We start from the raw sequence: 14,696 nt of genomic DNA on the forward strand, positions 1-14,696 counted from the left end.
CCTCATGATGAGGATTGCGAGTCCACTGATCGACCAGGAGCTGCGTGAGTTGAACGAGAAAGACACCGGCAGAATTGCCAAGGACACCCAAAAGCTGAAAAACTCGTCTACTACAACTTCAAAGACCCCCGTTTCGTTAGCAGATGCGTTTAGAGACGCTATCCGTGAATCGCCACAGCGAACGACTTCCGTTTTCTTACCCTTTGATCCCTCACTGGAGTACTCGCCTATCTCATTTTCACTTGCCCGCTTGGCGCTACGTCACAGCAGAAACGGACCTGCGAAGCAGTTCATCGTCGACCGCTTCGACATCCCACCCCAGAGTAACCAGCTTTCTGTGGAAAAGGACGCTCGCGACTTGGCGAGGAAACTAGCCAATGCCGACCCAAACGCTTTCGGTCTCCTGAAGGCGAAAGGGGTAATCACGGTTCAGGGGCAAGACAGCCAACATATCGAACAGTTCAACTTCATATACCACGTACCGGAAGGTCTGAGAACACCGATCAGTCTGCGTCAAGGGCTCGTGCAGACCCACGACTGTTTGCACTTGAGCCAGCAAATACGGATTGCCAGAGACCTGGCCACCTCGGTTGGATTCCTACATAACTTTAACTTTGTACACTAGAACATTCACCGAGAGTCGATCCTCCTTTTCGAAAACCCCGAAGACAATTCAATGGCTACCTTTTTAATCGGGTTTGAGTGCTTTCGATCAGCGGATTCCGGGTCGCTCAGGAAAGGGGACGCAGACTGGCACAAGAACTTGTATCGCCACCCGACCAGGCAAGCCTCAACCCTGAGGCATCGTATATCATGCAGCACGACATATACAGCCTTGGGGTGTGTCTACTAGAGCTGGGACTGTCCACGTCTCTTGTTTCTTACGACTCATCGGATGAGAAACCCAAACCTGGGCCACTGCTCACGGAGATCCAAGGAGATGCAGCTGCTGATTCCTCGCACGCTGAAGAGGACAATTACCCCATGCTTCCTCCAGACATGCGGAAAGCATACCGAATCAAGGAAGGACTGTTGACGCTCGCCAAGACACGGCCATCCCGTCGCATGGGGACCCAAGTACTCGTCCGTCGTCGCAACCTGTCTCACTTGTCTCGATGTCGATAACGAGGACTTCGGCGATGAGTCGGAGATGACCGACAGCGACGGGATCCTAGTTGGTGTGCGTTTCATCGAGAAGATTATCACTAAACTGGATGATATTGCTGTATGATGCGATATAAGCAGGTGTGTTTAATCTAGTGTACCGTAGAGGATGTTCTATGCTGATCAAGGCGTATGCAGTTTTCTGAAGAAGCGTTTGGCAACCTGCCCAGTTTTCAGTCGAGATGCATTGAAGGAGCCTGTGGTGTAATTAGGTTCTACAGCTGACTGAAGTGCTGTAACCAAGTGTGGCTGAGGGGAAAAGACAGGGGGGTTTAGGTCATGGATTTGTGCGGTAGGCAACCTTGGCTGGCCCGGAACTGCAGAGCTATACAGATTCTCAAGCTTCCCTACGCACACCACCCTTCCCTTGGCGATAGAAAAACTATACGGGCTATTCGGAAAGAACACTAGTGCTCGATTAGCAATTTCTAATTCCTACCATTTTTGCCATCAGATACATACTTCATGACGCTGAAGTTATGTTCAGTTGATCCTGCGAGAGGAAAAGTTGCATTGTTTTTATGCCTTCCTGGCGGGCACATGGGTTAGGGGTCAATGTGCTAAGCCAGCCACCTCGCCCGCCTGACCATACCGGCAGGGGAGACCACAGGCTGACTGGTCTGCCTTACGACGGCCCAGCGCTATCGAAGTCGTAGAGACAGCTTTGATTGATGTCAAAGGAGCTCCGTCTCTACCCCGGCACCAGTTGTCGAGGTGCCAAGATTGGAAGATTTGAAGCTTACACTACTAGGACCGTAGCTTCAGGCACTTCAAGAGCTTGCAGAGGCGAGAGTGTAGGGTCTCTCGCTCATTTTGGGCACTACAAACATCGTCTGACCGAACTAAACCGTTTACAGGCAACATCTTAGAGCTGGAACTGGACCAATTGCTGGCTACCCCGAAACACATTTCAATCTTCTGGGCTGCAGCGTGTTGGTGGTCTGGTTACCTTCCAACACTGGCTTTTCTCTCATGAGATTTACCTCGCCGTTGCCGAGAAGTTCAACTGCGTGACAATTTTCTTTGTTGACAGTTACACGTGGGCCAACAGTTATCCTTCCAGCGCTGCGACCACTTATTCTTTTGTCCCAGTCTCTAAATCCCACGTTCTCAGCCGGATGCTGATGATTTGACGACAGCGCTTGCTAATTTATGCGTCGGATCGTCGGGCTATCCGTTTCCCAGCGTCTGGGGAGGTCTAACCTTCTCTCGGGATCTTGAGACTTTCTTCATCTGGAGTGTGTTTGCCCCATATTCTGCATCGAGTGACCTAAAAGGGAAGTCCAAGTTGGCGGCAAAATTAAAAAATGCATCAGATAAAGCCCAGCACTACTATTCGTAAAAGGGGTGGATCATGTTTTAGCCATCTTTTCTAAGTTTCAATTGCAACTTTATTTCAACGACGTCGAAGAAGATCAACCTTAAGTGCCCCTGTCCAATTTCATTCCGGCAACTCCACCCCTGTCCACGACCCCAAAAGCCTCTTCCACATCCCTACACTCTCGTCTGTCTCTGTCTCCGCCGCCGCCCCCGCCGACGTGAGCGTGGCGCGGTTCCCCACCACAATGAACCCGGCCCGCGCGCGCGTGAGCGCGACGTTCATCCGCCGCAGGTCCCTGAGGAACCCGATCTCCCCCGCTCGTTGCACCGCACCGTCACGAACACAACAATGTCGGCCTCGCGACCCTGGAACCCGTCGATGCTGGACACCTCGATGCAGTCGCCCCCCTTCAGGCCTGCCAGCGCCGTGGCCTTGAGCAGGGTCCTCTGCGCCGTGTAAGGCGTCAGGACGGCGATGGACTGCTGCTTCTGAATCTTCAGGTTGGTGCCGGTGCCGGTGTCTTCGTCAGGTGTAGGAGAGACGTCCAGTAGGAGCTGGCAGACGCGCCGGCACAGGTCCGCTTGGCCGCGGTTGCGTTTGGACTTCTGGCCCAGGTCTTCGCGCCCGGCGCACTCGATGAACAGGGTGCGGGCAACGTCGTCAGTGCCGCCACCGGACACCTTGGGCCACGGGAATGCGGACGCGGCGAGAGGTCGGTCCTGCGCCGCGATGCCCGTGCGCAGCTCGCCCCGGTAGAACTCCGTCGAGCTGAACTCGCAAATGGACGGGTGCATGCGGTACTGCGTGTTCAGCATACATGTCTGGACGCTGCCGCTGCCGCCGTCAGTTGCGTCACTGCAGTGCGTATACAGACGTTCGAACAGCGACACGTCGTAGTCGAGCGCCGCCGTCACGAGCTGCACCGTCGGGCGGAGCTGGACGTGGTCGCCGACCAGGATGGCGCGCTGGCAACCCTTGGTCAGGGGCACTAGGGAGGCTGCCTCCGTTTGCTGGGAGGCCTCGTCGATGATGACGATCGCAAATTCTTGTTTCCTCAAGAGGCCGATGCCGGCTCCGATGCAGGTCGTGAAGGCGATTTGACAGCTATTGACGCGCCGCTCGGCTTCGCGTCTCGCGGGGTGGTTGGAGTTGATTTCGACACCGGCCATGCCGTCCAACGTATGCTTCCTTAGATCTTCTGCTACTTTGCGTACCTTTTGGGAATAGTTAGCCGAAAGGTCTGGTACGTGTCCTACGCCATGAAGAGCAACTTACCTCGGTTGAGACACGTAGAGCAACCGGCCCCTCGTTCCCTCTCACGCCCAAGTATCGTCTCATCACATTGTCCACCGCGTTGTGTGTCGGTGCCGTCACTAGGACCCTTTCGTCTGGGAATGTCTTCTGGAGACCCAGTATAATCTCGACTATGGTATGCGTCTTACCCGTTCCCGGTGGCCCCCATATGGACACTAGCGGGTACGACAGAGCCGCGGATACTGCCTCCATCTGGCTGGCGTTGAGCTCTCCTCTCGGGATGCCGTCGAATGACGTGAACTCGTCCGCCTCAGAATCACTAGTGGAAGGCACCAACCCCAAAAGCTCTTCCGCAACTGCACATACTTCGTCATCGAGATTGGCGAACGAACGCATGGCCGTCAACATGGTCTTGGATGTGACAAATGACCCACAATACGTGAGGTTCCAGGAGCACTGCTCAAGAAAGACGGGCAGTGGGTGGAAACATTGGAACTTGGCCAAGTCAGGCTGGCTCTGGACTACAAGCGCGTCGATCGAGACCGGTTTGGCGATGGGTCTGTTCAAGGGCGGTGATGCGGCCGTAAAACGAACGTGCGCCGATGCCTCGGGCGCGCCGTTGGCATCGATCCGGAACGGGACTTCGACCAAGGGATACCCCTCCTTATCTTCTTGGAGGGCTTTCAGGCTCAGTAGATCTTCTCTCACAACCTTCTGTTCTTGTGCCTCCGCAACGTGGTCCAGTGCGACGGCGACTATGTTGTGGGTGAAGTGCGCGATGACGGCAGGCCGGCCATACAGGAGCCGGGCACTCTCGCGCTCAAGGCATTGGAGCAGGAGGTCCATAGCCAGCTCGGGAGACTGTACAGTCAGAGCGCAGAGCTCGACGAGGCTGCGGAAACTGTCGAAAGATAGCGAGTGTAGTCGCGACAGTGCGGCCTCGAAGGGTGTAATGATGAGCTCTGCCACTTCATTGGCAGATAACACTAGAGCCTTGAGTATCTCTGATCCTCGGTTCTGGAGTTTGATTGCTATGGCTCCGGGTAGAGTGTGGTCGCTCCAGGTGTCGAGCCCGGTAAACTTGGCTGCCAGAAAGGGGGCGATGCGGAGATGATCCAGCAAGACGTCCATACGCCACTCAGCAACATTGGGGCTGTTGCCAGGATCGCCAATCTGCGAAAGTAAGTAATCATAGCTTTTCAGTACACGAGCGACGCAGCTGTGTTCATGTAACCATCGGAAGGCCTCGGACAGCTGCAGCGCAGACTCCATGTGATCAAGTACCGACAAGTCCCCGTCTTGGGCCAGCTTCCGGGTATGAGCGGGCACATCTGACCAGTCCACATTGCTGACAGTCGGTACCGAATACCCTTTCGGGTCAGGGTCAAACAGAGGCAGAACCTCCCCAGTCTCGACATAATGGAGCCACAAGTCCAGGTTTTTCACGGACTTGACGTCTCGATTGCTGATCACGTAGATTTCCTATGCATGTCTGGGTTAGCCAAAGCTGCATCGTGAGACACTCCATGAGACTTACTGCAGAGATTACTCCATTGCGGTTCACTCTTCCAATGTGTCTTTGTAGCCCCTGACTGAACTTGTTTAGAGCTACACTCACTCGACAATCGAAGTTTTGCCCTGCATCCAATGTGGCCTGCTTTTGACGCCGGCGATCCCCTTTATTTTCCGTGTTGCGATATGCCGTGTCATCCGAAGCACCGCGGCCGATGAAGATCCATGTGTTGGCCCGCTGGCCCTCAAAGAGCTGGAATATATTATCGTCGCAGTAAAGACGATAGTTCACCTTGGTCGGAAGAGAAAGGCGACTCGATGTCCCCGGTTCCTTCGATTGCGGGAAGGCGAAGATGCGCACGCTGTCGTTGACCAGACAATCTTGTGACTTTTCTATCTTCTGGGTACGTAAATCGCTATAGCCAGCCGCTCATCCACTTGGAGAACGATTAGCTTCTTGTGGAACAGCTCGAGAGTTTTGGCGGCGGTGTCGAGGAAGGTGCCGAGTCGGTCCTGCGAGGAGTCGTACACCCTCTTCCATCCGAGGCGGTGGTCATTCAGCTTGAACTGGGATAGCTCGTGCTCTGTCACGATGTTCGAGAAGCACAAGGCATTAAGCACGAGGCTTGGTAGTCCCTGGAGGGGAGGCAAGTAAGCCAAGATCCAATTCTTTTCTGTTGCCGTGAGGACGTTGAGGTCAAAGTACGGCAAAAAGTCGACAAGAGATGCGCTGTGTTTACGACACCATCGTGCAACTAGCTTGACCAGTTCAAATTCCGATGTAGGGATATCGTCTCGGCAGAGCAGGAGCTCCACGGCGTCGAAGGAAAGTGCCTCCACATTGGTATTGCGCATGCGGTTTTCAGAAATCGTGGCCTTTGCAGATTCGTGAAGCTCGTCCAGGATGAATTTGGGAGTGTCTGGCGTCGGCAAGGGTTTCTTGTCCACTAGCCGGGGCGGGACTTTGATCATGTTTCCATCCACGCATTGAGAAAACAACCGGTTGAGCTCCTTGCATTCGGCTGCCATTGGTCCTTTGACACGTGCCCAGTCCAGGTACAGATTCTTGACCTTGCCCAGGGAAGCATTCGTGTACTTGGCGAATACAGCAGCCTGTCGTCATCGGTGATGGGTTTGAATTTGAGCGGCTCCCTGGCGCCTGGGTACTCTGCTGGCTGGGACAACCTCGAAGGTACGAGGTCACTGTCCCAGCACACGAAGACTAGAAATAGACACATCAGCATTAATCAGTTTCTTTCAGGTTGTTGCGGCGCGCAACGTACATTTATCTCCATCAAGATCGCCACCGGACATCATATCAGCAGAAGGACGCCTGCCGCGGGTAGGGAAGACGATGCAATCGACGAGATGCGACAATGCATCATTCTCAACAACCTTGAACTTCTGCAGATCTCCAGGGTGCAGGCACGGATTTCGTGTGACGAGGACCTCGGTATTCTTGAGCGCGTAGGGCAGCCCGTCGCCATCCCTTGTGATCTTGACCGCACACTCGCCTTCCTTCAGTACATCCCAGGCATCGCAAACGCCGAACAGCAGCCGCGACTGCGGCACGAGGATCCGGCAGCGCTGTTCGTCACGCTTGTTGAGCATCTTATCGTACTCGGCGTGCACGAGGCCCGCGATCTGTGGCCGCACCGCCTCGAGGGAGTCCAGGAGCGCCCGTTCCGCCAGCTCGGGCCGGCCGACGTAACAGAGGAACCGGAAGGCTTGGTGCGGATTTTGAGTGGCCTCAGCGAGGAATGTGAGATTCTCGTGCTGTTTGCGTCGTAACGTCTCGCTGGAGACTCCGAGAGAATGCAGAAGTATCACAACTTCATCGTTCAGGTATCCGAACCCGTATGGCTACAGATATATCAGTTGAAGTGAACACCGTCATACAGATGCCCCCAAGCCGGTCAATTTACTTTGGAGTAATCAACGACAGAGAAGGCCAAGACCTCGCCTCCGTTGAACTTCTTCATGGACTTCCGGAACCGGAGCCAGATAGGCCCATCCCTCATAGTCGGATCGACCGTGACAACGCCCTTGTACCCTCGGTACCGTATCTGGAACACCGAAGGCGAGTAGCGCTTATCGCGGAACGTGAGCCGCAGCCGCCGCGCGACATCCTGGGCGAATCGCGGGGCCATCAGGCCGCAGCCGTCGGTGAACGTGTAGTCGTTCAGCTCGATATCCGGTATGTCCTCGCATCGCCGCTCCTCGACCCGCAGCGCCGCTTGCGCGGTCGAGAAGAGCAGGCCGATGCGTTTGGCCTTCTTGGCGACGGTCTTCATCTTGCCGAAGTCGCCGAGCGACTCGACCAGGCGGCCGATCTCGTCCCGGGGCGCGGCGAACAGGAAGCAGGTGCGCGACTTGAGCTGGCTGTTGCTGTGGCCAAAGAAGTGGTAGGTGACCCCCTGGAGCGTTATGCCAGTCCGTAGGAGCCGGACGGCGTAGTCGTTGTACTCGCGGAAGGCGGATGGCTTGATGCCGTTTGCTTCGGGCTTTAATCCGGGCGGAGGCCGGAAGTCACCCATGGACAGGAGGAGGAACTTGTCGAGTGGGTGGCCTTTGGTGACACGATTCTCCTCATGCGCAGCCAACTTGAGCGTCATCCGTTGATCGGAACCCTTTGTCGCCAAGGTGATTATTTTTACTAAGCCCTTCTCGTTGAGAAGTTTTTGGCTTGGGAGATCGGGGACGTTGAATTCCCAGTCGCGATCATCTAAAGTCACCTGGTCCTTCAGAATGAACTCGAACGAGCTCAGCTTCCGAGCTTTTGGCGCCATTGTGTGGGATGTTGCCAATGTTGTTGCAAGGAAAGTTGAAGTTGGGAGGTGTGGGTTGTGTCAAGCTTGTTGAGGTTGCATTTGGGCACATCTACCCCTGATCGTGGCGATATTTTCATTGGACATGTAGGTGGTTTTGTTTTGTTTGCAACGGCAGCCTGCATCAGCCCTCATGCGGGAGGCCATGTAGTGAGGGGATGGATACCCAGCTCTTGCTTTCACTTTTTTTTTTTTTGACCATCTTACTTCGTTGCCATTTTGGAGCCCCCCCTTTCAAATCTTCACAACAAAAACACCAATGTCCGCCACTGCTTCCAACTCCAAGATGGCCACCCCACCGCAGAACATTTACATCATCGGCGCTCAGAGTACCGGAAAAACCACCCTCGTCATCGCCCTCGAAGCCCATTTCCGCCAAGACACCTCCTCTTCGCTTCCCGTTCCTAGCGTGATCCGCGAGGTGGCGCGTTCCGTGTTGCGGGATCACGACTACACGGCGCAGGACATCCGAGACTCACCGGCGCGCGCGCTGGAGCTGCAGCGATTGATTCTCGCAGCGCAGGCCAAGGCGGAACGCGAAACTGAGGAGAAGGCGGCATCGGCGTCTACTACACCGTGCTGGCTGCTCTCGGACCGCTCGGCCATCGATCCCGTCGTGTACGCGTGGCTGTACGTCGGGCAGGAGTCGGCAAGGAGCCTGATGGAATCGGCGGAGTGGCGCGGCATGCGCGACCGTATGGCCCAGTCGCTGGTCGTCGTCTGCGAGGCGGGTGTCAAGTGGCTGACCGACGACGGGGTGCGGTTGATGCCTACCGGAAGTGACGAATGGACGAAGACGCATGAGGTGTTCTGCCAGGTACTTGAGGAGGCACGCTTGCGTTATATCTTATTGCCTTGCACTTTGGGACGTACCGAGGAGAGGCTGGCATTCGTTCTTCGTGAAGTTAACGCACCTGGGCGTGCATCTGAGAAGACGCCGTCGTACATCCCGGGTCTAACCCCTTTCCCAGCTTTGGTTTCTCATACTGAGCCTCGCATTAGAGACGAATAAATACATGGAAGCCGATTGACCTATATCAGCACTAACCTGTCTTATGCTGAGCCTGTATAGTATTCAAGAATCAAGGGTCTAACTTGACTCGCCCAATCAAGCTAAAATGCCATCACTCTCGTACTCTGTTGGACTACCTAAGTCTGTATAGTTGCGTAGAAGACCGCCAATACCGCATGTCCCCGTACCCCATTGATAAATGTTCTTCCAGCACCATTAGGATAGTATCCTGGACGTTCGAGCGTCTCATCTGCGTTGCAGAGAACGGCCTTTTCAGGGTCAGCAAAACCAGCCAGAACATCCGGGGTAGTTCAGGGGCTTTAACTTAGTGCTGGACATCTGATGGGTTCCATAAGCGGTTGCTCGGCGAAACCTAGAAACACATCCAGCTGATATCCAATGTGGTGTCAGTAGAGTGATGAGGCATTAGAAACAAGTATACTCAAGTTAATATTGCTAATGGCAGTCACTCTGCATTAGAAGAAGATCAACTTAGGAATTGGTAGTTAATGCTTCCGACTTGCCTGGTGTAACTCGCTACTCGCCTCCGCTTGGAGTATACGCCGTAACGCCTATCCCTGATAGGACTGGCTGACAGCATATGTAGGCTGACTCGGCTTGCCTACACAATCTGATTATGGGTCTACTCACGCCGCGTGATAAGCTTACAAGTATGCACGATTGCTTTCCGTGATTCCACCAAGTTCTATACCCATTGTTGGGGTAACCCTGCCGAAATATTCCCGGATGCATCTTTCTGCTCCTCTCAATGACGAGGAGGTATTATAGAAAAGGCAACCAAAGACCCGCCATTCTCATAATTCTGTTTACGGGGGTCGTAAGTGTCAGATTCCTTGCAGGTAAGTTTCTAAGCAGAGCCAATGACTCCACGAATGACGTTTGACAATAAATTATAATGAATCAGTGGATAACGAAGCGATTATCTTCATCTATAACGAGACCTTCGGGGACAACTCAAACGAAAGTGAACAGGCGTGGAAAGAGCTCATGCCTCTTCATGGCGGATTCTTCCGACATCCCACCCTGGCGCCCGAGAAATCCGTCTTCTCCGTTTTCCACCAGCTGCGTTGCCTGGTAGGCACCCACCCATACCCAGCTTCGTGGATATAGTGCTGATGTAGTATCTATCGGTCAAAGAACGGGATCAGGGAAGGGTATTGGATGCTGTACCTGGCCATGAACTAGCAAAGGGTCCTGAAGGACGAGGAGATGCCGAAGATGAGCGCGCCTCGGCATTTCCGCCATTGCGTGGACCTCCTCCGCCAAGTCTTGATGTGCCAGCCAGACCTCACGGTCGAGGTCAAGAACATCACGATCGGAGGCGTCAAGGGGTTTGGGACGGAGCATCAGTGCAAGGACTGGAACCAGCTCATCGCTTTCACTGAGGAGTGGGGAACGTGAAATCATAACAAGAGTGATTGATGCATGCCAGACGAAAGACGAGCTTCTGTTTGTAGTCACACTATGGATCAAGTAATCCTTAGTTCTGTCGTAGTACATGATGCCCTGCACCCCTTGTCTTCTTATTACGTCTTTTCCCTACGGCCATTTGCCTGTGATACTGAAAAAGCTCTCACCAGCCAGGGCCTGAAGACTCGCGAGCAGCTCCTCGTCCTCGGCACTAAAACCAGATACAGAAGACGGTTCAGCTACTGGGAAGTACTCCACATCGATAGTGCAACTAAAGTGCTCGGTCAGAACTCTGCGTCGTAAAGCTTCGAGGACAGGAAGTAACCTACGTCACACCCGGCTCCGGAAGTACGCCCTCATTGAAGTACAGTCTCACGTGCCTCACCGTACAGAGAGAAGGCATGCTGCGACTGGAGTGGCCATACGACTTCTGCTCCACGAGCCGGGCCCCTTCGAAGCTCGCCTGGGCTTTCTTGGCCGAGGCCAGAGGGCACACGGGATCCCACGTAGTAGACAGGATGAGGATCGGCTCGGCTGTCTTAACGCGGGGGCAGGCAGGGTAGTATCGAGGGTGGAACTCGTGGGTTGTCGGAATCGACCACGACGCCTGGTCATAGAAACCCGACCCCTGGTATCTGGATACCAAATAGGACATGTCCGATCTCGAGACAGTATGGTTCAGTATCGGCTTGATTCCATGGACTGGGGCCTCGTGACCCATCTCCAAGTTGTCGTTCATGATGACAAAGGTGCTCGAGTCGTCCACTAGGAAATCCACAGCCCATGACTTGGAGTACGCAAGAAAGGCCGGTGTACTGTTGCCATTTAGGAGCGCCGCGAGGGTGCCGGCAAGGGACGGCCAGGATGCCGGTTGGTACAGAGCCGTGAAAACCCCGTTGTTCATAACGTTGCGCCAGGTAACGGACCCGTACTCGGAGCTATCCAAGTAGACTGGGATGGGGGTCCTCTTCTAATGCGTCGAGAAAGTCGTCAGCGTCGAGAAAGTCGTCAATATACGTCTGGAGCTGGCCAGGCGACTCAAAGCTTTGTCTGTTGACCGAGTTCAGGGGGCAGTTCTCTCCGGCCTCGAAACACTCTTCGGCGAATCCAGTGAAGACCCTGTCGGTATCCGCCAATGACTCTTCCAGCATGTTGAAGGCGCTGTACCATTTCTCTAGATCGCCAATGCCTTCAATGACCATTCTCGTGACTCGGTCTGGAAACATCTGCGCATATGTCTGCCCAAGAATACTACCATCTGCTTTTATTAGTCGGAGTGTTTGGTCTGATTTGTAATCACAGGAGAAACAAACGGGGTGAAAGGGTTGGAATAGACTGACAGCTAACGCCCCAGTAATACATATTGCTCTGCCCAATTGCATCCAGGATCGAGTTCATGTCGGCCGGGGGAGTATTGATGTACTTTCCGTGCTCGCCCATTTTATCCCTGCATGCCCGTCCCTTGTTCTCGGCTCTCGTGTACATCTCACCGGCCTGGAAGTGGATATCCCAGGGGTTGGTGGTAAACGCGTCGACCCTCTGGGCCTTGCTGGAGTAGCAAACGGCTGGCGGTATCGAGTCACGGACGCCACGAGGGTCGAAGCTGAGCAATTGGAAGTCCTCACCGACGAGCTTGTTCAGATGCCGCTGCCTTGCCGCGTAGGAAATTCACCCCGCTGGCTACGAGGGAGATGAGTCAACTGATGGTGCGATTGGAGACCGAGGAAGGATTCCACTTGCCTCCAGGCCCACCAGGATTGAATAGGATGTGTCTGTCTCCAGTAGCCGAGGCGTTGGCTGCCAACATTCTGATGAGTGGTATCGTGAATGTCTTGCTACATGGCTTGTTGAAATGATCCATTGGTACGTCTAATTGGGAGCCTTGTGATTCTTTGTCAGCTCTATTCAAAAGTACAATTGCTTGAGTATGTAGACTGTAACTCACATTGTAGCACATGACTACCAGTCTCGCCGCATTCTTCCCATCGCAGTCGTCCTGCGTCGGGATGGAGACTCAGAGCTATCTGGGGTTCCTTGGCGATCGATTGGGCCACCAGCGTCGGCCATATACACGTAATGGCGAAGATGCGAAGGATGATACCTTTCGGGCTCTTAATGCATGCAGCCATCTGATGGAGACGTGTCCAGCGCAACGGCCTTGGGCCTAACTGATATGAAATCAATATTGGCGTATTGCGATTTATTTGACATTCAAAATACCATCTTGGAGAGCCTCGGTGGCTGTCCTAGGGAGTCGTTATGACGTAGTTCGTCGTTTCTTGCTGGGTGCACTCGACCACCGCATTGACCGACATCAGCAGCACTTCTCCTTCAGTTGATTGCCTAGGTTACCTACCGCTGCAGTGGAAATCTTTAGCTGAACCCCCTGTCAGGAAGCTCACCTGCTCACCCCTCCAGATTCCTGGTCGACCCCCCTGTAGCTGTATGTAACCCCCTCCGGATGTGGGCTAGATCTCCGGCGCCGGGGAAACGACAGGTCAGCTTTTCATCTTCAAGCACGTCTTCCCCGCGGAATTCTACCCTCCACTGCCACTGCCCACTACCCCGCTGAGGAACGCCCTGTTAAGCTTACTTTGCTTACCCGTAAAGGGATCTACCTACTAACAACCCGACGACACTCCAGACTGTAGACGACCTTGGTCCTGTATGACCTGACCTCGGCTACGATGCCCCAACAGCAACGGGGCCTCGCAACAAGACAAGCCCGGAACTCTTGCGGGGGCTTCATGCCATGAATCCCCACAGGACCAATTGCTCTCGGCATTACTTGCCACCTTCCCATCCTGGGTCAAACCATCTCTCGCCCGGTTGGCGTATTAGATCCCGACGAACCAATCGAGCCCCACGGTAAGCTGACGACAGGTTCACACAGTTCCGATCCTGACCAGGTGGTCACCCTCCCCAGGTTTCGCATCTGGCAACCCGTTCTTCTAGGTCACGGGTGGCCCGACGAACCTAGTCCTCTTGTAGAAAAGAACCATCCCCCAGGCTTCTCTCCTGTAAGTGAATGTATTCTGAGTAACGAGGACAGAAAGAAACGTGTCGGTTTTCGAAGCCAAACGGCAAAGCAACTCGGAAAAAGAGCCAGCCAGAAAGAATACCACTTGCATTGATTGGCTTCGAGAAACATGAACGACAACGTGCACTTGGATAAGCGCCGAGGTCAGAGTCGGGATTCACAGCGTCGATTCCGTAAGAAGCTCCGTAAGGACCGCATCACACCGAGACTTTCAGACACTTAACTATATCGTTGTAGGCGAAAGACAAAGGAAGAACAAAAACGTCCGGCAACTCTTGGACCATATCCTCGCCACCTTCTTCCTCCAGCCAGCATCTTGGCCATCCCATCAGCGACAGCAACACCGCATTGGCAGCATCGCTGCCTTCAGGCTCACCGCCTCTACTTTTGGGAGCTGCAGGGCGCAGCTCATCACGCGACCACGCCACTTCGTATTTCCCAACCAACGGCCAGTTTCAGAGCCCGGCATGGATATCTTCCAAGAGCTATCCCCCAGCCGGACTTGAAAATTGGACGGACCATACAGATCACCACAGGAACGTTGCGATACCACGCCATGTTCAACACCAGCAGTATGCCCATGCGGCCGTTACACCCGCACATCAGATGGGATTGCCACCTTCCGGTGCGCACTTCCCTCCAGAGACGCTGTCGATGCCGGGATTTGAGCCCCTAAAGGACCCATTCGGAGCCAATGGCAAGGACAATATGATTCCCTCTCCAATATCCCTGCTCAACGCCGATCTGCAAATGCACCCAGAGCCCTCGCCACCACAGGCGAGGCCGCCGACGCAGAGACCAGTAGTGAACATGGACACCATGGAAATGCCGCCCCGGCCGCCAACAAGGCGGGGGAGCGGCAACACATCCTCCATGCCCCAAGCCGAGCAGATGATCTCCGACGTGGGGGACTTGCACGAGTTCGGAGTCGAACTTTCTATTTTCCTCGAAGACATGTTGCTGCTTACCTCACTGAGGAAGATGAAGGAACGGTTTCGCTCCCTGGTCCTGCCAGACTATCCTCTGGGCCAAGGAAGCGCGGGGGATGACATGGATGAAGACTCTTCCCAAGATAGCGATAGCGAGGGGTCATAAAGTGTAGCAAAGTTTCAAGTTGTTGTGCGTAACTTGAAT

The 14,696-nt window shown here is 54.3% G+C and overlaps 7 protein-coding genes across 7 annotated transcripts; 4 read left to right on the forward strand and 3 right to left on the reverse strand.

Annotated features, from left to right (window-relative positions):
• Positions 1-7: 7 nt before the first annotated feature.
• Positions 8-625, forward strand: PG994_014607 (uncharacterized protein; the record flags this gene model as incomplete). Its single annotated transcript, XM_066866016.1, has 1 exon — positions 8-625. One exon carries the CDS (start codon positions 8-10, stop codon positions 623-625), a length of 618 nt encoding a protein of 205 aa, XP_066709145.1.
• A 2,138-nt stretch (positions 626-2,763) lies between these two features.
• On the reverse strand, positions 2,764-6,223 carry PG994_014608 (uncharacterized protein; the record flags this gene model as incomplete). Its single annotated transcript, XM_066866017.1, has 4 exons — positions 2,764-3,699; positions 3,761-5,221; positions 5,277-5,648; positions 5,699-6,223. The coding sequence occupies 4 exons, from the start codon at positions 6,221-6,223 to the stop codon at positions 2,764-2,766; spliced, it is 3,294 nt and encodes a 1,097-aa protein (XP_066709146.1).
• Positions 6,224-6,508: 285 nt separating this feature from the next.
• On the reverse strand, positions 6,509-8,040 carry PG994_014609 (PhoH-like protein; the record flags this gene model as incomplete). Its single annotated transcript, XM_066866018.1, has 2 exons — positions 6,509-7,114; positions 7,177-8,040. 2 exons carry the CDS (start codon positions 8,038-8,040, stop codon positions 6,509-6,511), a joined length of 1,470 nt encoding a protein of 489 aa, XP_066709147.1.
• Positions 8,041-8,365: 325 nt separating this feature from the next.
• On the forward strand, positions 8,366-9,091 carry PG994_014610 (uncharacterized protein; the record flags this gene model as incomplete). The annotated part of the gene is made up of 1 exon (XM_066866019.1): positions 8,366-9,091. The coding sequence occupies one exon, from the start codon at positions 8,366-8,368 to the stop codon at positions 9,089-9,091; it is 726 nt and encodes a 241-aa protein (XP_066709148.1).
• Positions 9,092-9,728: 637 nt separating this feature from the next.
• PG994_014611 (uncharacterized protein) lies at positions 9,729-10,513 on the forward strand (the record flags this gene model as incomplete). Its single annotated transcript, XM_066866020.1, has 3 exons — positions 9,729-9,762; positions 10,017-10,186; positions 10,298-10,513. The coding sequence occupies 3 exons, from the start codon at positions 9,729-9,731 to the stop codon at positions 10,511-10,513; spliced, it is 420 nt and encodes a 139-aa protein (XP_066709149.1).
• A 334-nt stretch (positions 10,514-10,847) lies between these two features.
• PG994_014612 (uncharacterized protein) lies at positions 10,848-12,383 on the reverse strand (the record flags this gene model as incomplete). Its single annotated transcript, XM_066866021.1, has 5 exons — positions 10,848-11,473; positions 11,540-11,559; positions 11,618-11,780; positions 11,863-12,169; positions 12,243-12,383. 5 exons carry the CDS (start codon positions 12,381-12,383, stop codon positions 10,848-10,850), a joined length of 1,257 nt encoding a protein of 418 aa, XP_066709150.1.
• A 1,288-nt stretch (positions 12,384-13,671) lies between these two features.
• On the forward strand, positions 13,672-14,657 carry PG994_014613 (uncharacterized protein; the record flags this gene model as incomplete). The annotated part of the gene is made up of 2 exons (XM_066866022.1): positions 13,672-13,747; positions 13,807-14,657. 2 exons carry the CDS (start codon positions 13,672-13,674, stop codon positions 14,655-14,657), a joined length of 927 nt encoding a protein of 308 aa, XP_066709151.1.
• Between the last annotated feature and the right edge of the window lie 39 nt (positions 14,658-14,696).

This window comes from Apiospora phragmitis (genome assembly GCF_038363925.1).
Source record: "Apiospora phragmitis strain CBS 135458 chromosome Unknown utg000013l:1.0-2965645.0:1.0-2969333.0, whole genome shotgun sequence".
NCBI classification, from domain to species: Eukaryota; Fungi; Ascomycota; class Sordariomycetes; order Amphisphaeriales; family Apiosporaceae; genus Apiospora; species Apiospora phragmitis.